Source organism: Sesamum indicum, linkage group LG3 (genome assembly GCF_000512975.1).
Source record: "Sesamum indicum cultivar Zhongzhi No. 13 linkage group LG3, S_indicum_v1.0, whole genome shotgun sequence".
NCBI lineage: Eukaryota > Viridiplantae > Streptophyta > Magnoliopsida > Lamiales > Pedaliaceae > Sesamum > Sesamum indicum.
In genome coordinates, this window is record NC_026147.1 from 7,355,590 (window position 1) to 7,378,723 (window position 23,134).

A 23,134-nucleotide genomic window follows, 5' to 3' on the forward strand; every position below is an offset into this window, starting at 1 on the left:
GACAAAAATAGTTTCTACGATGAATAATTTTTGCATTGATTTTTATTTAATCATAATTAATAATAATAATAATATTATTATTTACTATAATTTTAGTCCATAGCCAATAGTAAATTTTCTTATAGTGTATCTGATTTTTTTACTATTTCATATTCTACTACAAGGATATATTTTTTTAATAGATATATATAATATTTTTGCAAAGAATAATTAGTAGGAGTTAATAAATACAAAAGTAATAATTAGGAGGTTATCAATATGAAGTAATAAATATGGCAAGTAATTATAATAGGAGCATATTATATGTATAAAAATAATATATTCAAGGTTAATTTAGTTATACTAGAAAATGAAAGAAACTTTCAGCCATTCAGATTTTTAATATAGTATATAATATATTTTCATAAAAAAATGATATGATATTACTGACAGTTCTAATTAAATTGATTAAAAAATATATAACTATATAAAAAGTTAAAAAAATAAACATAAAAATATAACTAAAAATCAATTTAATTCAAACAAAAAATGTATTAGTGTAACACCATTGACAACAAAAAATAAAATTATTAATTTCATTCAAATGAAAAGGTATATTAATTAAATTGACGCTGCTATAATATACATAAAAAACACAATCTTATTCACTAATTTAAATATATTCTTATTTTTACAGGAAAATTTATATAAAGTTAAATCACACGTTTTTCACTTAAAATAGAGAAATTAAAATGAAAATAAAACCAAATTAAGTAATAATATTTTTTCAGTGATGAATACACATTCTCTTGTGAACCAGAAACTACATTTTCCTTTAGTGTTCTTTATGAAAAATTCTAGAAACTTTATTATCGCTTTTTTATAGCATGTGCCCGACACGTGCTTTTTAATTTAAATTCTAGAACCAGAAACTGTATTATTAAAGTTCCAGAATACATGAGGTTTTAATTTCACTGTTCAGGAATAAAATCTTACCCTTTTAACATAATCAAAAAATCAAAGTTTCTAGATAATTAGGTTTGGTCTCAGCAACCCAACATTAATTAACTAACTATATGCATACAAAGTGTCAAAACTCCTATTTCAGTAGCTACGCTATGTGTGTATATATATGTATATACATATGGCAACTAGCTCAAGAAGATATAATTATAATACCAATAATCTGATTTAGGTAAATATATCTATATATATATATAGCCCCAGTAATTAATTAAATTGGTACATTCTGCTCTACCCACCCTCCCTGCATAATTTTCGTATTGTATATTTTATATTTTGGTGTTTGAATATTTTATCTTTTTAGGGTAGTAAATAAATTTGGTAATTTTTCAATTTTGCACAATTTTGGTCTTCTAGTGGTCGGAATTTGTAAATATTGTCGGAGAAAAACATGTGATCTACACTTGCTTCTTTTTAATTTGGGAGTTTTTTTGTTCCTATTGATCAATTTAATGGACCAAAATTATAAAAAATTATATGTTACAGGACCTATTTCCTACCATGGAACGACAAAAGAGTAAAACGTTAAAATGCAAAAGATACAGAACCTAAAATTTGCTTCAATTCTAGCAGAAATTAACCAATGGGAAGAAAAGTCCCAAATTAAAAAAAGCACAGGCACATGCTTTCTTCTGATAATATTTGCAAGCTCTCGAACAAAAGGACCAAAATCGTAAAAATATAAAAAATTACAAGACCTATATTTACTATCCTAAAAAAATTAAAGGACTGTAACGCCAAAATACAAAAAATATATTGCATTCGGTCCCTCCCTCCCTATATAACTGTAGCTAGAAGACTTGATCACTTGTATGATTTTCTTGAATGCTTGCCCTACACAATTAGATAGAGATGTAATAAGACAAAGTAGTTGCATGCATGAATCTTACAACTTTATGATTTCATCAGACCTGTAAGAAGCTGAAGTTGGATCCACATCTTGTTGTACCATTTCAAGGTAGGTAGTTAAAAAATGTACACTAGCAACAGCTTGAGGGCAAATTCTTCTTGGAGGAATCATGGTGCTGAGAGGTTTTCCAATTCAACACGAGAAGAGGACGATGAAGAAGCTCTGAAATGGGCTGCCCTGGAAAAGCTCCCGACGTTTGATCGTTTGAGAAAAGGGCTTTTGCTCGGGTCGAGAGGCGCTGCCAATGAGGTCGACATAGACGAACTTGGATTTCAAGAACGCCGAGATTTGCTGGAGAGGCTGGTTAGGGTTGCGGAAGAAGACAATGAGAAGTTTCTTCTGAAGCTCAAGAAACGAATTGACAGGTAATAATCTCATGACCTTATACCTGATTTTGGTCACACTTTAGTCATTTTCACTTGCCGTTAAAGCTCAAGAATATTTTGTATGTATTAGTATTTTCACATATATAGGGCGAACAAAGCGATTGACGCGTGTTCAATGATTTGATCAGAGTTGGAATAGAGTTGCCGAGGATTGAAGTGAGATTCGAGCACTTGAAAGTTGAGACAGAAGCTTATGCGGGCAGCAGAGCCTTGCCTTCTTTCATGAACTTCTATGCCAATATCTTGGAGGTAAGAGAGTTGTCAACTTCTCATCAATCATACATCCGTGTAATATATATATATATGTGTGTGTGTGTGTGTGTGTGTTCTTTCTTACAACATGAATTTAAATCTAATTAACCATGATGTTTTGTCTCCAAGGAATTCTCAAGCTATCTCCGAATATTACCAAGCAGAAAGCAGCCACTGACAATCTTGAACGATGTCAGTGGAATCTTGAAGCCTGGCCGGTAAACTTCCTTCACTACCAAATTTGCTTGTAACCCATCAGGCAGTATGGAAAATTCTTATCCGGAACAGATTTAATCGAATCAAATTAATCACGTAGCAACAGTAATACACTTGCATTGGTGTATGATTCACTTTTTCTAGATTGTACATCACAATAAATATATTACACTTACTATATAATTGATTCAGTATTAATCAAACCCGATTTGATTTAGAATTTTTCTGCCCCTACATATATGGTTGTCTATGAATTTATGATATCACTCGCTCTCTCTCTCTTGGGGTTTGCAGCATGACACTGCTTTTAGGGCCGCCGGGTTGTGGGAAGACAACGCTGTTGTTGGCTTTGGCTGGGATGCTTGATCCTAAACTCAAGGTTAGGTCGCCAAACATATAAATTGCACCTTGCTCCCTCAAAGTAGTATTTATTGCACTTTACACCCCTACAAATAAAGGGGTATAATGGACACAAAAAGTTTACTGCTCCCTCAAAGTAGTATTTATTGCACTTTACACCCCTACACATACTTACTAAGGGGTATAATGGTCACAAAAAGTTGACTTTTTTCATCCAAAAGCTGTTGATGTAGTCATGTAATTTTAACATGATATTTAAGGAAAAAGAAGGCCATTTCACCAAAATTGCAGTAGTGAAGAACTTATGAACTAGTAAGTTTGTTCTCAAATATGCAAGACAGTGTATATTTAGTGAGAAATGCAATTTTGATCCTCTAATTTGAGAGGGAATATTTTAGTTTTGCATGAATTGATTTTTATAAATTAGTCCTGTAATTTTAAAATTTTGGCAATTTTAATTCTTTTTCAACCAAATTGACCGAAAAAGTTGCATGTACTTTGCATATGACCCAATTAAATTGGGGACTTCGGCAAAAACGGATTAAAATTATCGAAATTTTAAAGTTACAGGACTAGATTGAAAAAATTCTTTGTGCATGACAAAAAATGTCACCCTCTTAAATTACAGGACTAAAATTGCATTTTCCCTGTAGATTTAAGTATACATGCAAGTAAAAATCAATGTTATACGTGGATATAAATAGACATAAATATAATATAATCATCATAGAATATACAAGAATAATAATCCAAATGTAAAATAGGCAGGAATAACACTGATTGATCAAAAACCACAAAATAAACTAAAGATGCAAATTGAAATAATTTTAGAACTTGCAATATATATATGTATCTAAAATATGTTTCAAATATATACTAATTTTGACAATATAATATTTGCAATATGTATATAATTTACAAAGTGCCCGATAATCTACATTATACTTTTTGTCAATTTGAGAAAAAATATAATATTTAACCATAATTGCTGTGCAAAAATCTTATTTTATGTACTACAATTTCCTCATCAAAGCCTTAAACCGTAGAGCTCAAAGCTAAGGTTCTTGATCACCAGTTTTCTGGAACTGTGACATATAACGGACATGGGATGAAAGAATTCATACCGCAAAGAAGTGCTGCGTACATAAGCCAACACGATGTCCACCTTGGTGAGATGACTGTAAGAGAAACACTGGCATTCTCCGCAAGATGTCAAGGAGTTGGAAGCAATCATGGTTAGTCTCCAACTGCTGATTTTTTTACTAAGAAAAAGGGAAATGTTACATATATAGCTGTTTATAGCATGTGCTGGAAATCTTTGCAGAAATGCTGGCAGAGTTGTCAAGAAGAGAGAAGGAGGCAAACATAAAGCCTGATCCTGATGTGGATATATACATGAAAGTAAGATTTTGTAACTTACAGAGATTGAAGTAGTTTAAATACGAAAGTCGTGATTGTATTGCTTTTTTGATTGTTCAGGCGGCCGCTATAGAAGGTCAAGAAGCAAGTATTGTCACAGACTATATTCTCAAGGTAACGAGCGCGTGAATTAGTTCGTATTGATCAATGAGACAGAATAGGATATGTTGAGTTGAATTTGATTGTCTCTGCAGATATTGGGATTGGACATTTGTGCTGATACTTTGGTAGGAGATGAGATGACTAGAGGGATCTCCGGTGGGCAGAGGAAACGTGTTACGACAGGTGAAGATGGCTGTGCTTGTTTATTAACAAGGATTCATCATTGGTGGTTTAAGGTCTAAATTTGAATTTTCTTTAAAAAAAAAACACACAGGTGAGATGTTGGTTGGACCAGCAAAGGCACTTTTCATGGACGAGATATCGACTGGATTGGATAGTTCTACGACTTTCCAAGTTGTGAATTCCATTAGACAATCTATCCATATTTTGGAAGGGACTATTCTTGTTTCACTTCTGCAGCCAGAACCTGAGACATTTGATCTGTTTGATGACATCATCCTCATGTCTGAAGGACAGATTGTGTATCAAGGTCCGCGTGAAAATGTGCTCGAGTTCTTCCAGTCTATGGGGTTCAAGTGCCCCGAAAGAAAAGGGGTGGCTGACTTCTTGCAAGAAGTAGGCACCGCAAATACTATAAATCTGATGAGAGTTGATTGCTACTGTAATAAAACTTGGCTTGTATATGCAAGAATTTCAGTTTTCAGATATGAAATGGAAAAATTATTACTTGGTGCAGGTAACATCAGCGAAAGATCAGCAGCAGTACTGGGCAGATCATGAGAAGCCTTACAGGTTTATCACAGTCAAGGAATTTGCTGAAGCGTTCAAGTTATTTCACGTTGGGCAGAAACTAGACGGTAAGCTTGCAAACCCATTCGACAAGACTAAAAGCCACCCGGCCGCTTTGACAACTAAAGAATACGGTGTCAGCAAAATGGAGCTCCTGAAAGCTTGTGCCTCCAGAGAACTCTTACTGATGAGGAGGAACTCTTTTATCTATATCTTCAACCTTTCCCAGGTTAGTATATTGTAGTATTACATTTTAACACCTTGTCTTGGTTTTTATTTATTAACAATGATCTCTTGAATCTGCCTTTTCAGATTTCTCTAATGGGTCTCATAGCAACGACAGTCTTCCTTCGTCCTAAAATGCACCGTGACAACATACTAGATGGGAGGAAATTTTCTGGTGCTCTATTCTATACTGTTACTCAGGCTATGTTCAACGGTATGGCTGAGATAGCCATTCTCATTCAAAAGCTTCCGGTTTTCTATAAGCAAAGGAGTTATTTCTTTTTCCCTGCATGGGCATATGCTCTTCCCCTGTGGATATCAAAGATCCCTGTTAATGTTGTTGGAATAGCTGCCTTTACGGTGCTCACCTACTATGAGATCGGATTTGATCCAAATTTTGGAAGGTAAAGCATATGATAATTCGTATACTGAAAGTTTTGGTCTTTCTCATTGTATGAGTATTGATCTTGAATTTATCCTACAGATCTATCAAATATTTCTTGATACTCTTGCTTCAAATTGAAGCGGCATCCTCATTGTTTCGTCTGATTGGTGCAATCGGTAGGAACATGATCGTAGCCAACACATTTGGGTTCTTTGTATTGCTTCTTGTTTTTGCAATGAGTGGTTTTGTACTGTCAAGAGGTATATATGAAAATGTTTCAAATTTACGATTCCTAAAGGTGAAAGAGATTGATTTGACTTTGACTAATTCTTTTTCTCCTCATTTTCATCATTGCTTTTCTAGAGAATGTAAAGAAGTGGTGGATATGGGGTTATTACATATCACCAATGATGTACGCGGACAATGCAATCGTGGTGAATGAATTCACAGGTCACAGTTGGAGACACGTAAGTTTAGACATCTGGTGTGATCTTGCAGGTTCATGGTATTGATTCTTTTGTTGGAAACATGCTTGTGATGACATTCAAACTTCATTTTGCTTTTCAAAGGTTGTCTCAAACACAAGAGTATCATTGGGAGTCGAGGTTTTGAAGTCTCTGGGGTTTTTCTCCGGCTCATACTGGTACTGGATAGGAGTAGGGGCATTATCAGGCATGATATTGTTATTCAACTGCTTATGCATTCTGGCTCTGACTTACCTTGACCGTGAGTACTGCTGAAATTTTTCTTCTCGCCATATATTTCTTAGAAGCTTGCAGTAATACAATGTTAATATTGCAGCTCTGGGGAAACCTCAAGCTGTACTACCAGAAAATGATCATGAGAGTACTAAAAGAATTGGTGAGAATAGTCACAAAAGATGGATGTATAACTCGATTTTATACTTACTTTCAGGCTTTGATTAAAATCTTGAATGGGGTATTTCTTAACTGTTGAATGTCTGAATTTTGAGTGAAGAGCAAACCAAGAGGGATGTCGTTCTTCCGTTCGAACCACACTCCATAGCATTTGATGATGTCAAGTACTCTGTTGACATGCCGCAGGTAACTGAAATATCTGTTTGATAATTTCATGAAGCTGCACAAATTAATGTCTGAGAGTTTTACATTTGATGTATTCCTGAAAACTAGAAGAATAGTCATTGAAATGGGCTTGCAGGAAATGAAAAGTAGGGGTGCTACTGAAGATAGATTACTACTCTTGAAGGGTGTCAGTGGAGCTTTTAGGCCAGGTGTTCTCACAGCTCTAATGGGAGTTAGTGGGGCTGGTAAAACTACTCTTATGGACGTGCTGGCCGGTCGAAAAACAGCTGGATATATTGAGGGGAATATTACAATCTCCGGTTATCCAAAGAAGCAAGAGACATTTGCTCGGATTTCTGGATACTGTGAACAGAATGATATCCATTCTCCTTGTGTTACAGTTTATGAGTCCCTTCTTTTCTCAGCTTGGCTACGTTTACCTCCAGAAGTAGATTCTCAAACCAGAAAGGTGTGTCATTTTTAGGATGTTTTCTACTTTGCCAGCCCTTGAGTTCAAGCTGGACCTGAAAGAAATAAAAGAAACAAAGAAAGAGAGCTTGTGCCATAATGTCTTTGAACTCTGTATTTTTAGGCGTTCGTTGAGAATGTGATGGAACTCGTGGAGCTAACTTCACTAAGAGGAGGACTAGTCGGATTACCAGGGATTAATGGCCTATCAACAGAGCAGCGAAAGAGACTAACCATAGCAGTCGAGCTGGTGGCCAATCCTTCCATCATATTCATGGATGAACCAACTTCAGGATTAGATGCAAGAGCCGCTGCAATTGTGATGAGAACGGTCAGGAACACGGTGGACACAGGAAGGACGGTTGTCTGCACTATTCATCAGCCTAGCATCGACATATTTGAAGCTTTTGACGAGGCAAGATTCTTTTACAGATGGAAATAACTCATTGTTTTTTCTTTCCTATTTAATCTTTCTAAGATTTTCATAGTTTATTGGATTTGCAGCTGTTATTGATGAAGCGAGGGGGAGAAGAAATATACGTAGGGCCACTGGGTCGACACTCCTGTAATTTGATCCAGTATTTCGAGGTGAGTCAAGAAGAATAACAACGAAAAAAAAAAAAGCAAACTTTCCTACCATGGATGCCGAGTCAATAGTAAGTTACTACTTCAAGCTTATATCAAATCCAGGGAATCCAAGGAGTTCCAAAGATCAGGGACGGATACAATCCGGCAACCTGGATGCTGGAGGTAACATCTTCAGCCCAAGAAATGATGCTGGGGATCGATTTTGCTGAACTTTACAGAAACTCGGAACTCTACAGGTCCGTTTATTTACAATTTATTATTGTTACTTATATGAAACAACAAACCTGATAGTATATCATTTCAATGAAATCTTAGGAGAAATAAAGCTCTCATAAACGAGCTAAGTACTCCTCATCCTGGTAAGACAGACCTGCATTTCCAATCAGAGTATTCTCAGCCACTTTTAACTCAATGCATCGCTTGCCTATGGAAACAACACTGGTCGTACTGGCGCAATCCTCTTTACTCTGCAGTAAGAATTTTGTATACAGCCTTCCTAGCCCTCATGTTTGGATCAATGTTCTGGGATCTTGGTTCCAAGAAGTAAGCGAAAAAAATTAATTTGCAATCCCTTTCCAGAATTTCATGTTCATCACAAAATTCAAGTATCAATAGTTTTGATTTATTGAATTTCGTACGTTTCAGGGATACTCAGCAGGATGTTATCAATGCTATGGGGTCAATGTATGCATCTGTGTTCTTCTTAGGCGTCCAGCTCGCTTCATCGGTTCAGCCAGTGGTGGCTGTTGAACGAACGGTCTTTTACAGAGAACGGGCCGCTGGTTTGTATTCCGCCTTACCATATGCATTCGGGCAGGTGACTAATAAACAAGAACTTCTAGTTATTCTTCAGTTCAGTATATTACGCCATCCGCCACAACACAGACAACAGCACTTTCATCTGATCTTTTTTGCAGGCTGTCATTGAAGTTCCATACTGTTTTGCTCAGGCTATCATATACGGGACAATCGTATACGCAATGATCGGTTTTGAATGGACAGCTGCAAAGTACTTCTGGTACATATTCTTCATGTTCTTTACTTTACTCTACTTCACCTTTTACGGCATGATGGCCGTGGCCGCAACTCCTAATCAGCAAATAGCCCACATCATATCCTTCCTCTTTTACGCGTTGTGGAACCTCTTTTCAGGATTCGTCATTCCAAGACCCGTAAGTTCTTTCAAAATTCAATCTTTTCTACAACAACATAGTAAAATCAGGCAGATGCATGAACTAATGTATTGTAATATCTTTCTTTTTTCCGACATCGTCACCGCAGAGCACACCCGTGTGGTGGAGATGGTATCATTGGGCAAATCCTGTGGCCTGGACCCTTTACGGTTTAGTTGCATCACAGTATGGAGATGTAACAGATCAGCTAGACACAAAACAATCTGTTCAAGAATTCGTGAGAAGTTACTTTGGGTTCAGACACGATTTTTTAGGTGTTGTTGCTGCCGTGATTGTCGCGTTTGTAGCTGTCTTCGGTTTTATATTCGCGTTCTCTGTCAAGGCTTTCAATTTCCAGAAGCGATAAATATGTATTCACTAGTTTGTATAAAATACTTTTATCAAAGACATATATCTAGTGTAGATCATGAAACATTTTTCCTCACTTTTTACATTTATTGTTTGCTTGTGTTTGTTCAGTATGCGTAGGAGTGATGGAGCTAAGATTGTTGGTCTGCGGGGTTAAAAGATAATATTTGACTCGCAGAATCCGATGTATACAATGCAGAAAAATGAGTGAAGGGAAAAATATGAAATAAAGAATGCAGTCCAAGAAAAGATCCTTCGCAAGAAATCAAGAAAGAATCAATCAAGACAGTTCTTGTAATCCTTTTCCTTTTCAATCTTAATGGTCAAACTTTTTCTTGAAAAACTGTTGATTTCTTTTGATTGCGAAAAAAAATTCATAATAAAATTTCGTTCGGGAAACTATTTTCAGCAATTTTCTCTTTCGGCTGAATTTCAGTGGATACGAGGAAGGGGGACGAAACAAAAAAGTCAAAAGAAGTGGTTGAAAAATGAACAAAAGAAAATCAAAATGAAAGTTGGCTGACCAATAACCCATTTTTGTCATCAGTGTATGCTTGACTTGAACTTCACACTTCCCTCTCAATTTTGATCTTCAGACAGTTGCACATCAGTTCTAAACCCTTTGTTTCGCTTTCAAAATCCCACTCACTAACTAAATATTGCACATCTCTTCAACTCATAGCGAAGATCCTTAGTTCTTGGCTGCAGCAATAAGCAATGTGAAAGATCTTACCTTTTTCTCCCAGCAGTTGCTCAAGTTACCAGACCCACTTCTCGATAATTTTTCTTGGTAAGTCTTGCAAACTCCAAATTTACTTATCCTATATCAAGTCGCGGTTTGGGTGTTCAACATTTCATTTTGATTCTGTGGGCAGTCGAGAAATCCTTAAAAGAATCTTTCTTTTTTTCTTTTTGTCCCTCTTTTGTGGTGTACTGATCTGCAGCCATGAATATGATGTCGTCTATTGCTGCATCTTGGACCGTTTTAGGGTTATTTATGATGCTAGGTATTGTTTTTGCGAATTCGTACATGGTAAATAATGGGAATTTTGGCGCTAGAGAGAGGAAGCATTCTGTAAGCTACAAGTATGACAGGATTGGTGAGATAAATAAAGAATGTGCCCTTGTTTTACAATCTGCTGCTGAACTGAAACCTGATGATAGTAGATTGTATACCATCAAAGAGGAACTTTCCTTCTTGAATGGAGATTGGTGGCAGGAGTTGAATGGTGCAGGTGCTCTATTAATGCCATTTGATGATAGAGAACTTTCAGGGAGTTCAATTGATGTACGGTCACCGGTAAACTTGGTTTCCTTTTGGGTTACTGATGTTGATCGACGTCACCAGTCCAAGAACTCCATATTTGTTAGTGGGATCTTACAGATGGGCATAACTCTAGAAGGTTTACTCTCGGAGAAACCGTTTGAAGGAAGTGCACGGTTTGATATATGGCCGGGTCATTCGCAGCTTTCAATTAATTTTCAGGGGATTTACACTGAATCTAAGAAAAATCATGGGGAGAGAGTAATGTGTTTGTTAGGGAGTACGGTGTTGCCTTCTCGTCAGCCTGATTCAGGTGATCCCTGGGGGTGGGTCAAGGAATTTGGTTATACTAATCAGCCACTTCTCACGCAAGATGATCAGATTATACTTGTGCTCCGTTATCCTAGGATGTTGACCTTGACAAGCAGGGCAATCCGTGGAAGTATGAGAAGTTTGAACCCAAAGTCGAATTTGAAGTACTTTGATGAAGTGCACATGTCTTCTTGGTTGAGCACTTCTACAAACTATCAATTTACCTCAGAAAATCTTGTTTCAAGAGCTTGTGATCCGTACCCGTACAAAGATAGTTTGCTTAATGGTGAAGTTGATATATATAAAGGGCTTGACTTTTGTATCATACTTGAGAGATTTACTCGCCAAGAGGCATTAACCATTCTGCCAAACTGGAAGTGCAATGGCACAGATGAATTTTGCAGTAAGTTGGGCCCTTTTGTATCAGATAAGGAGATTAATGCTACAGATGGGAGCTTCAGAAATGTCAAGCTTGTTCTTCAGGATGTTCGCTGTGAGAATATGACTTCAAAGGAAAATGCTGGCGTTGTGAGGGTCTCTTCAGTGCTTAGAGCTGTTCCTCCTTCTGAGAATCAATTCACGGCAGCACAGAGGACTGGACTTGGCAATATGACTCTTTCTGCTGAAGGAATCTGGAAGTCTTCCAGTGGACAGCTTTGCATGGTTGGTTGCTCGGGATTTGTTGATGGGGATGGTAATGGTTGTGATACTCGTATCTGCTTGTCTGTCCCTCTTTCATTTTCCATAAAACAACGGAGCATACTTTTTGGTACTTTGTCGAGCATAGAACGCACTACCAGGTCGTATTTCCCTTTAGCATTTGAAAAGCTGGTTCGCACTGCTGAGTTGTGGGATCAATACACCACTTCTCATCCATATTACAAGTACTCTAAAATTGAGGCTGCCAGTGCAGTCCTGGAGAAAGACGAGCCCTTCAACATCGGGACTGTAATTAAGAAATCGCTCTTGAAATATCCGAAGTTAGAGGACATGGAGAAATTTCCTTATAGTCTCTCCCTTCTCTCTGAAGACCTCACCCTTCACATACCAGCAGTACCTGATCCGATTCCTAGTTCTTTCCCCACAAAAACTGACCTGGAATTGGAAATCCTGTCACTTGGCCCTTTGTTTGGACGTTACTGGTCTACACAAAATGTTTCAACCTTTAAGAAAGAAAATCCATTCCAGGATGTTGGTGAATACACAGAAAAACAACTCCTCCTTAATGTGTCTGCTCAGCTTAATCTTGTGGGAAACCAGTATAACAATTTCTCTTCATTATCTGTTGAAGGGATTTATGATCCACACGTCGGAAAGATGTATCTCATTGGTTGCCGGGACGTTCGAGCCTCATGGAAAATCTTGTATGAAAGTATGGACCTTGAAGCTGGGCTGGATTGTTTAGTTGAACTGGTGGTTTCTTATCCCCCAACTACAGCCCGATGGTTAGTCAATCCAACAGCTAGGATTTCCATAATTAGCCAACGGAATGAAGACGATCCACTCTATTTTGTTCCAATCAAGCTCCAAACAGTCCCCATTATGTATAGGAAGCAACGTGAGGATATTCTTTCTCGCAGAGGTGTGGAAGGGATCCTCCGGATTTTGACACTTTCCACTGCAATTGCTTGCATTTTGAGCCAGCTATTTTACATTAGAGATAACATGGAGTCTGCCCCATATGTATCTCTTGTGATGCTGGGAGTACAAGCTCTTGGATACACACTTCCGTTGATTACAGGTGCAGAAGCTCTTTTCAGGAAAGCAGCGACTGAATTTAACGAAAACGAGTCCTATGACCTACAGAACCGTCAATGGACCCATGTAATTGACTATACTGTGAAGTTTCTAGTACTGGTTGCATTCTCACTTACTCTGAGGCTTTGCCAGAAGGTGTGGAAATCCCGCATCAGAATGCTAACACGGACCCCTCTTGAGCCTCATCGTGTCCCAAGCGACAAGAAAGTACTTTTTTCTACCTTGTTTATACATATTGTTGGATATATCCTTGTTCTTATTGTCCACTATGTGAATACAAGTTATAAGCCTCTTCAAACAGCACATTTTATTGATTCTACTGGATACGCTCATGCAATCCGTGAATGGGAAACGGAACTGGAGGAGTATCTTGGCCTGGTTCAGGATTTTTTTCTCCTTCCTCAAGTAATTGCTAACTTAATGTGGAGGATCCATGTTAAACCTCTCGGCAAATTGTATTATTTTGGTATAACTTCCATTCGGCTTCTTCCCCACATATATGATTACGTCAGGCCACCAATCCCAAATCCTTACTTCTCTGAAGAATATGAATTTGTGAACCCTCGCATGGACTTTTATTCCAAGTTTGGAGACATTGCTATACCTACAGTTGCCATTCTTCTAGCACTTGCTGTTTATATTCAGCAGAGATGGAATTATGAGAAGCTTAGTCAAACACTAATTTTGGGCCAAAGAAAACTCCTACCTCTCGGTTCCAAAGTATATGAGAGATTGCCATCTGTGTCGTTTGAAGCCGAGCTTGCTTCTGGTGTCAACAGAAATCCTACTAGTGGGAAAGAACATGATCCAGAATGATTGAGAGTAATCTCTTACTTCTCTTGGGCGGTGAATTTTTAATGTCAATGCAGATCAATATAGCTCAGAGCGAATGAGTTTGTGTCTTCATTTTCTGTGATAAAGATGAAATCAAGATTTGTACTTACGGATTGTCTATTAACTCTTTTTTGTTTTTCTAAATTAAATATCCGTTAACTGAGTCTTACCATTTGATTCTGGGTGATAATTACATTGAATTCTTCTGACAACGTGACCTCCAGCACAGTTGTTGGAAATATCAATTTTTTTACACAGGACAAATGACTTGCCCGAGACTTGGGTTTGCTCATGAATGATCAGTAGGTGAAATTTGAAGGATACCCTGAATTTACTCTGTTTCTGTCCAAAACCCTCTAAAGTCTTGATATCTTTTCACCAAGGAATAAAATGGCTGGAAATGTATAAAGTTCTTAGAATTTCTCTCCCCTACTTTTTAGTGCTTCCAGTTATCAGTTGACATAATTGATATTTGTTTACTTCTAAACAATAAAGAAAGAATGAACTAAATGGTGAGTTTCTGTGCATCATTTGAAAGATTCATGTACAGCGATTTGATCCTACTGAAATATATATTTCGTTATATAATATATTCCTATAAGCAACACTCTCTGTGCTTTTATTTCTACACTAACATGATCAAATGGTGTAGCATAATGCCATAAGATTGCCCTTACTGCTTCCATGCAGATGGACTTATCAAGGTGTAAATTTTCTAACCTTTCTCTGAAACTCATTGGTATTGATGGAATGGTCTCACTGTAGAACTTTATGGTTGGTGATGCACAATACTTGCACACTATTTGCTCTCTACGTCTAGTTTTAGCAGAGCGAAGGCTTCTAATGGTCGAAACATGCAGCCTTTGCTGATAGCACCATTCAGACATCCGGTGTGAGGGTATGCTCCTTACCACATGGTCCTATGATTGCTGCCTCAACCCAAGAAATCGTATGTTATGTCAGGTAAATGCTTGTACTCTGTATGATTTATCACTTGATCCGACTCTGATTCAACTCTATTATGTTCAGATCATTATTAAAATGAATTTGCATATAAGTTTGGGGCTTGTGTTAGAACTGTAAATTTATTCAGTCTGATGAAAAAAATAAAAGAAACGGAAACATCTAATGACTAACTCAATTTTTGAAGTTGAACTGTTGATATGAACTCTTACTACAACTTCAGGATGCACTTTACATCCAACTCCAATTGAGAAATCTGATTATGTAATTCATCCGTGTGATTCTTGATTCGCTTTTCTGTGTTTTTCTTACAGATCTGGTTGTTTCATACAAGAGACATGTCTATGATAAAACAAATTTCTTAAAAAAATAAGGTAGGGTGGTTTTGAAGATGCAAACGCTAGCACACTTTCCACAAAACCAAAGGGTAGTGCTAAGAACTGATTAAGCCCCCCAAAGCTGTCCAATTTATTTCGTGATATGTGATGCTATGACATGATTTATTTTCTCAACTTCTTCGTATTGTAATTCGTTAATCCGTTTGTCTCATTAATTCCCAGGTTCTCATCCAACCGTCACGCTGAAGGGGGAGTCTGGTAAGTTTCTTGCATGTATAATAAGGTGCAAACAATCCAGTATTCACTGAAATTATTGACATATATACACAGATTCATAAGCACATACACTATCAACTACATCAACATGATAAGCTATGTGGAAAACGAATTTATCATTTCAAGTACGAAGGATTGAAAATCCATTGATTGTGCATGAAGTCCATCCATTTAATTATTACCGTATTTCCGATCTTGGTAGATAATATCAACCTGGATTGTTCTTTACATATTCTGGAGGATGGGCCTATAGTAAATAGAATCCCCATCCGAGGTCTGTAAATTTCATGCATGCATATCTTGTGTTTTAATTTCCCTCTGAGATTAGTTTTTGATGCTTTTCTTACAACAATAATGTGTTGCAGAGACTAGCTAGGAGTAGCAGTATTAGTGGAATGCCGTAAGATTTAAGGAGTGTACACTACTGTATGAGATGCCCTGCACTGCGTTGCTGTGACATTTATGAAGTTGCTGCTTTAGGGCAGCAGTCCTATGCTAAGGATTGTTACTTGTCATAATTCTTGAACTAATCAAGTTGAAGTACCAAACTTCATTATTCAGCACTACAGAATGCCGATTCATGTGATTTATTTGCACTGCCTACTTTATTCAATACTATGCTACACCTTTGTTGACAAAAACCAATATAGGTGTAATAAATATTGGGTTTTTTGGACCCTTCTCTTGCAACCTTTCTTTAACGGATAAATTGCGTTTTTTGGTTAATGCATATGCCTTCTTTATTTCTAGATCAGTCTATATTCGATCTTGCTCGTTGTTATACGCTATTTGTTCATAAAAGAATCCTACCTCAAAAGATGCATGATTAGATAAGTCTCATATTAGTTCCACATAGCACTAATATGCGATTTATATCGCGCACCTTACACTTAGGATCATAACAATTCGTCATACTCCATAGCCGTGGCGCTCCTGTCATCATTTGGACCATACAACGAGACTTGGATTAAACAGGAAAAACAGAGAGACCACTGTCCTTAACTGGCAATCTTTAAGGTTACAAGTTCCAGCAATAGTACAGGATGTTTTATTTTATTTCATGGTTCTTGTGCGGTTTAATTTTCAAATATTTCACAATTCTTCAGTTCTTTCCACAACTACCTATCAATAATATATGAGTAGAGCGCCCGTAAAATACAGTAAAATTTACCCAAGTAAATAAATAAGTGAAAAGGGAAAAATAAAGAACTCTTGATGGTAAAATGTCTTAAACCAAAATATTTATCTCAGGTTTGCCCTCAAAACCCCAACTTTTGTATCCACAAAAGTACGTCTGAGGAGCAAACTGTAATATAGGATCAGGCTCCATACTGATATAAAAAGTTAACAGAGGAGGATGCCTGATAGCGGAAGGTTCTTGCATATCCAGGCCATGATCACTGGATTTCCTGTTCAAGTATTTCATGCTTGGTCCCAACAGAAAAGCAAGCTGAAATCCTGAAGTACAAAACAGACTTTCTTCCAATTAATTGTCTTGACCAGGAAATCGTGTTTTCAAACATTTAATGCAAATTCATTATGCTTTCTCTGTCCCATCTTCACCACCTCTGCTTATTACAGCAAGTGTACAAAGCCTTAGTTTAAAGGTAACATAGAGTTGATGTAATAAATCCCAACCACCCCTACATAATCCTAAACCTTTTAGCATGTGTTCTGTTGATTAGCCATTCCGTTTCTCTTTAATAGACATATAAAAGAATTTTGTATCCCTCGAACCGAGTAAACTGCCAGAGTCTGTAGATTTGCTGCCACAGGGCATTCCGAATTTTGACATCTCCTGTTCAAACAAATCAAACTTCAAGGAATTTAGATAGACTTCATCTGAATCTTAATTGAGTTATTGAGATACTGGTGTATTTTTGTTTTGCTGTCTTGATAAATGGACGGTGGTGGTCTTTATGAAGCAAGTAGTAGCTTGAGAGCAAACAGTTCCTCCTTCTGGAGGAATGGCGGTTTGGAAGCTTTCTCACATTCAGCACGGGAAGAAGACGATGAAGCAGCACTAAAATGGGCTGCACTGGAAAAGCTTCCTACTTATGATCGTCTGACGAGAGGTCTTTTAGTAGGATCAAGGGGTGCAACCAGTGAAGTTGATGTAAGAAATCTTGGATTTCAAGAACGAAGACTTTTGCTTGACAGGCTAATAAAGGCTGCTGATGAAGACAACGAGAAGTTCTTGCTGAAGCTGAGGAACCGGATTGACAGGTGACCTCAAATGAGCAAAGCATGTGGTTGATTTTTCTTTCTTCCATGATACGTATTTACGTGCTTAATTAATCTTTTGCTGATTTTAAGAATGTTAATGTTTCCCTTTGTTGTGTGTGGTTTTTCCAGAGTTGGAATTAATTTGCCAATGGTAGAAGTCAGATTTGAGCATCTGACTGTTGGTGCAGAAGCCTATATAGGGAGCCGATCTTTGCCTACTTTCTTTAATTTTACTATTAACATATTGGAGGTAGTGATTTATCAATATTTACTCTTGAATTGTACTACATATCATCTATGGTGGAGAAACTTTCTTATCTGAATCGTCTCTCTCGTCAGGGGTTTCTGAACTATGTGCATATACTTCCAAGCAAGAAGAAACATATTTCCATTCTGCAAGATGTCAGTGGAATCATCAGGCCTTGCAGGTAAGAGATGCGATTGATGAACTCCATTTACATTTAGATTACTTTGTTGCTAATAGTTTTTGTATTTCTTGACAAACATCGTCTCTGATTCTGAATTTTCATTACTGTTTGAAGATTGACTTTGCTTCTAGGCCCTCCAAGTTCAGGAAAGACTACACTGTTGTTAGCTTTGGCGGGAAAGTTAGATGCTTCTTTGAAGGTCGAAAATTGCCAAAATGTATTTTTATTTGTTTGGTTTCGTTTGTAATATAGAAATCAGTAACATAACATTATTCAATTCACAACACCAGGTTTCTGGAAGTGTGACTTATAATGGGCACAAAATGAATGAATTTGTACCACAAAGAACTGCTGCATACATCAGCCAAGATGATGTTCATATAGGAGAATTGACTGTCAGAGAAACTCTGGAATTCTCTGCAAGATGCCAGGGGATTGGATCTCGCTACGGTCGGTAAAGACTCCCCATCTCTTATATGCTCGATCGGAAAGTAAGGTTGCTGATCAATCTTGTTGTGCATTTGCAGAGATGCTCTCAGAATTGTCAAGAAGAGAAAAGAATGCCAATATTAAGCCTGATATGGATATTGATATCTTCATGAAGGTAAAATTCCAGAAATTTAACCAACTTTTTTTTTTTTGCAGCCAGAATTTAACCAACTTAAAGACTGTTAACATTACATTGATTTCGATATCATATGAAATGTTTCTATGGTGTAAATCTTGAATCTTTGCATGACACAGGCGGTTTCTACTGAAGGACAAGAAGCAAGAATAATTACAGACTATATTCTTAAGGTATAATGACCTAAAACTTTCAATTCTCTGAACAAGCATCCTTTCATAGAAAATGGAATTTATGAATTGTATCTTTGCAGGTTTTAGGCCTGGAAGTTTGCGCAGATACTTTGGTTGGAGATCAACTAGTAAGGGGAATATCGGGGGGGCAGAAGAAACGTGTTACGACAGGTAGGGAAACTGTGACAAAGTGTAAATAAACAGGCAAAAAATGTTGTTCTATTTATTCAAGAACTGGTAAATACTGAGACTAAGATCACAGGTGAAATGCTGGTTGGACCTACAAATGCTCTTTTCATGGACGAGATATCAACGGGGTTGGATAGTTCTACGACTTTCCAAATTGTGAACTCACTAAGACAATATGTCCACATTCTCGATGGAACTGCTCTTATATCACTTCTACAGCCAGCACCCGAGACTTATGATCTATTTGATGATATCATACTTTTGTCTGATGGCAAAGTCGTCTATCAAGGCCCTCGTGATAATGTACTTGAATTTTTCGAATCTGTGGGTTTTAAGTGTCCCGAGAGGAAAGGCGTGGCTGATTTCTTGCAAGAAGTATGCATTTTAAATATTGAAAAACTGATCATCAATACAAGTCTCTTCTCAGTTACAATGAGGAATTAGTTGTGTTACAGGTGACGTCGAAGAAAGATCAGCAGCAATACTGGATGCGTGTCGATGAGCCTTACAGATTTGTAACAGTGAGTGAATTTGCCGAGGCGTTTCAATCTTTCCATGTCGGTCAGAGACTTAAAGATGATCTTGCATCTCCGTTCGACAAGAGCAAAAGCCACCCTGCTGCCTTAACAACCAGAAAATATGGTGCTGGGATGGAAGAACTATTAAAAGCATGCTGCTCAAGAGAACTCTTGCTGATGAAGAGAAACTCATTTTTCTATATCTTCAAGGTTTCTCAGGTTGGTCATATGTATCGTGTTTCCACCTAATATCTTTCACCTGATTTTGTTACCAATCAGTTGCTGATACGTGAATGCTTATGTTAATTTTCAGATTACCACAATGGCATTTATTGCTATGACCATCTTCCTCCGGACTAACATGCACCGGCATAGCGTAGAAGATGGATATATGTATGTTGGTGCTCTGTTTTTTACTGCAACATTGATAATGTTCAATGGCATGGCCGAGAATTCCATGTTGATTTACAAGCTTCCTGTGTTCTACAAACAAAGACGTGCTCTCTTTTTCCCGCCATGGGTTTATGCTCTTCCCATGTGGATACTGAAGATACCTATTTCATTTGTCGAAGTAGGCGTTTGGGTTTTTATCACTTACTATGTCATAGGATTCGATCCAAATATCGGAAGGTAAAACTCTAATACGAATCAGCAAGTATACCTCTCTTTGACAGATGAACACAATTACTTACTTAAACATGAATCTTACTGCATTTACATGAAACTATCATAAAAGTTGACGATCTTCACTGCAGGTTGTTCAAACAATACTTGCTACTCTTACTTCTGAACCAGATGGCTAGTGGATTATTCCGGCTGATCGGAGCAGTCGGTAGACACATGATTGTTTCAAACACATTTGGTGCGTTTGTATTGTTCATACTATTTGCATTGGGTGGTGTGGTCTTGTCACGAGGTAATATAAGAAAACGAAAAATTCAATTCTTATACTCGTTTGATTTATTCTCATATGATCTATGTCAATTGTCTCTTGTTTCTTTTTCACGTCTTGTCAGTGAATGTGAAAAAATGGTGGATATGGGGTTATTGGTCGTCACCATTAATGTATGCACAGAATGCAATTATAGTGAACGAGTTCACGGGGAACAGTTGGAAAAAAGTGAGTCCATGTTTGAGAAATTACGTTTCTTCTTGTGATAGTTCTTTTACTTCGAAGAAAATAGCTGATATTCAACTGAGTTTCTGTCGTAAGGTCATTCCAAACACGACCGAATCATTAGGAGTTGCAGTTATGAAGGCACGAGGATTTTTACCAGAAGCACAAATGTACTGGATAGGCGTAGGGGCATTATTTGGATTCACAATCCTATTCAACATAGGTTTCATAGTAGCTCTCACGTATCTGAACCGTGAGTATCTCTAGTTCCTTGTATTATTACAAGTAATGTTTTCAGAAATTCATGTAGCATTTTAATCTAGTATTATGTAGCTCTTGGAAGGGTTCGAGCTGTTATACCAAAAGAAAGTGATGACAAGCAGAATGATAAAGAGATGGGGGAAATTAGTCACGTCAATGCCAACAGAGAGGCTGATCAGATGAGGAAAAGGGGAATGATTCTTCCATTTGAACCATATTCCATCAGCTTTAATGAAATTGTATACTCTATTGACATGCCACAGGTACTTGGAAATTTTACGTTGTTTTTTCAAAATTTTGGTTGCTTCTTGCATCTTGAAATTATCAAAACGGAATATAGTAAAGAATCACTTAATAACAAATGATTTTTCAGGAAATGAAAGACAGAGGTTTTCTTGAGAATAAACTGGTGCTTCTAAAGGGTGTGAGTGGAACTTTCAGGCCGGGTGTCCTGACCGCTTTGATGGGAGTTAGTGGGGCTGGTAAAACGACTCTTATGGATGTGCTGGCTGGTCGGAAAACAGGAGGATATATAGATGGGACTATTACAATTTCAGGGTACCCCAAAAAGCAAGAAACATTTTCTCGAATTTCAGGATATTGTGAGCAGAACGACATCCATTCCCCTCATGTTACTGTGCATGAATCCTTGCTTTATTCAGCCTGGCTGCGGCTGGCCCCAGAGGTCGATGTTGAAACGAGAAAGGTTAGTTTATCCGTGCAGCAAATAAAGCTTCGTATGCAGAAAAGTCGGCTATCTATTACTACGTAAATGGTAATTAAACATTTGCAGATGTTCATTGAGGAAGTTATGGAGCTTGTTGAACTCACACCATTAAGAGGTGCACTAGTCGGGCTGCCAGGGGTTACCGGTCTGTCGACTGAGCAGAGAAAGAGGCTAACTATCGCAGTCGAACTCGTTGCAAACCCCTCTATAATATTCATGGATGAGCCCACCTCAGGGCTTGATGCAAGAGCTGCTGCAATCGTGATGAGAACAGTTAGAAACACTGTTGACACTGGAAGAACAGTCGTGTGCACCATACATCAGCCTAGCATCGACATCTTTGAAGCTTTTGACGAGGTGAAAATGGCTCGATGTGAATACTAACCCTTACTTTCTTCGTGTTTTCACTGACTTAAAAGTTACTTTACCAGCTATTTCTACTGAAACGAGGAGGAGAAGAGATATACGCCGGCCCATTGGGACGTCATTCCACCCAACTCATCAAGTACTTTGAGGTGAGTTTGCCAAAGGTGAGTAGAGGATTTCGTGTTAAGTATCATGAAATCTTAAGAGATTGTTTCCTTTGAATTAAAGGGTATTCCAGGAGTGAGCAAAATCAAAGACGGCTATAATCCGGCAACTTGGATGCTGGAAGTTACTGCTTCAGCACAGGAAATGGCCTTAGGAATCGATTTCGCTCAGGTGTATAAAAATTCAGAGTTATACAGGTTAGCAGTTTAGTTGACTGATTCAATCCCTTGTCCCGAATACTACTAGTGGTATGCTGACTAAAGCTGCGCTTGAATTGAAACATTTCAGGAGAAACAAAGCTCTCATCAGTGAGCTGAGTACCCCAAGGCCGGGGATGAAAGAGCCAAATTTCCCTACTCGGTACTCTCAACCTTTCCACATCCAATGCATGGCTTGCCTATGGAAACAGCACTGGTCGTATTGGCGAAATCCATTGTACACAGCCATTAGATTTCTCTTCACAATATTCATAGCAGTGAGCTTCGGCAGCATGTTCTGGGACCTCGGCTCCAAGAGGTAACTGAATTCCATTTTGAGTCCGTCAAACGAAATAAAAGACGGATAATCATAACATACGTGGTAAAATTTAGGCACATAATAAAGAATCCTTTCTTTTGGAAAATTCAACTGATGCTCCTGTAAGCATGTTTTACGTTATCGATTCCCTCCAGACATCCAGTCTTGAATAGTTAGCACAAAACATGGTTTCAGGAGGTGTGACTTACGTAGTTTTTCAAAGTTAAGGGATTTTCATAATAACGCTAAGCCTTAGGGAGTGTCGATGTAAACTATCCAAAATGCTGATTTCCGTGGAACCGAAATGAGCAGGAACAGTGTACAAGATATATTCAACTGTATCGGTTCTATGTATGCGTCTGTCCTCTTCTTAGGCATCCAGAATTACGTCTCCGTGCAGCCAGTAGTTGCAGTTGAGAGAACGGTTTTTT

General features: G+C 37.7%; 3 protein-coding genes across 4 annotated transcripts in view; all 3 read left to right on the forward strand.

Moving 5' to 3' along the window:
- Positions 1,837 to 9,730, forward strand: LOC105157557 (pleiotropic drug resistance protein 1). Its single transcript, XM_020692258.1, is given in 23 exon segments — positions 1,837 to 2,277; positions 2,427 to 2,547; positions 2,680 to 2,768; positions 3,061 to 3,145; positions 4,202 to 4,361; positions 4,451 to 4,527; positions 4,606 to 4,659; positions 4,740 to 4,830; positions 4,922 to 5,223; positions 5,345 to 5,626; positions 5,710 to 6,026; positions 6,107 to 6,267; positions 6,371 to 6,474; positions 6,577 to 6,733; positions 6,809 to 7,071; positions 7,187 to 7,519; positions 7,643 to 7,933; positions 8,023 to 8,106; positions 8,209 to 8,342; positions 8,422 to 8,649; positions 8,752 to 8,923; positions 9,024 to 9,278; positions 9,388 to 9,730. Coding segments are annotated over 23 exon segments (4,320 nt in total). The 5' UTR covers positions 1,837 to 1,975; the 3' UTR covers positions 9,646 to 9,730.
- LOC105157560 lies at positions 10,052 to 16,067 on the forward strand. 2 transcript variants are annotated; one of them, XR_847451.2, is made up of 4 exons: positions 10,052 to 10,437; positions 14,676 to 14,778; positions 15,339 to 15,374; positions 15,758 to 16,067. XR_847451.2 is itself a non-coding variant. In XM_011073966.2 (2 exons), exon 2 carries the CDS (start codon positions 10,594 to 10,596, stop codon positions 13,795 to 13,797), a length of 3,204 nt encoding a protein of 1,067 aa, XP_011072268.1. In that variant the 5' UTR covers positions 10,100 to 10,437; positions 10,592 to 10,593; the 3' UTR covers positions 13,798 to 13,992. The 2 variants fall into 2 exon arrangements, 1 of the variants encoding a protein (XP_011072268.1); XM_011073966.2 differs by lacking the exons at positions 14,676 to 14,778; positions 15,339 to 15,374; positions 15,758 to 16,067 and adding an exon at positions 10,592 to 13,992 and having other exon boundaries at positions 10,100 to 10,437.
- LOC105157561 (pleiotropic drug resistance protein 1) overlaps positions 17,152 to 23,134 on the forward strand; it is a gene marked incomplete in the record, with an annotated part of 7,086 nt that continues 1,103 nt past the window's right edge. Inside the window, 21 exon segments of the mRNA XM_011073967.2 lie at positions 17,152 to 17,618; positions 17,748 to 17,868; positions 17,958 to 18,046; positions 18,161 to 18,245; positions 18,337 to 18,496; positions 18,574 to 18,650; positions 18,791 to 18,844; positions 18,925 to 19,015; positions 19,107 to 19,408; positions 19,489 to 19,770; positions 19,865 to 20,181; positions 20,307 to 20,467; positions 20,568 to 20,671; positions 20,765 to 20,921; positions 21,002 to 21,192; positions 21,303 to 21,635; positions 21,723 to 22,013; positions 22,088 to 22,171; positions 22,251 to 22,384; positions 22,476 to 22,703; positions 23,016 to 23,134. Of these exon segments, the coding sequence (XP_011072269.1) occupies positions 17,293 to 17,618; positions 17,748 to 17,868; positions 17,958 to 18,046; positions 18,161 to 18,245; positions 18,337 to 18,496; positions 18,574 to 18,650; positions 18,791 to 18,844; positions 18,925 to 19,015; positions 19,107 to 19,408; positions 19,489 to 19,770; positions 19,865 to 20,181; positions 20,307 to 20,467; positions 20,568 to 20,671; positions 20,765 to 20,921; positions 21,002 to 21,192; positions 21,303 to 21,635; positions 21,723 to 22,013; positions 22,088 to 22,171; positions 22,251 to 22,384; positions 22,476 to 22,703; positions 23,016 to 23,134 (3,706 nt within the window).

What these genes read in the sequence shown, in the direction of transcription:
- LOC105157560 (XM_011073966.2), top strand. Translation starts at nt 10,594, where the DNA reads ATGAATATGATGTCGTCTATTGCTGCATCTTGGACCGTTTTAGGGTTA.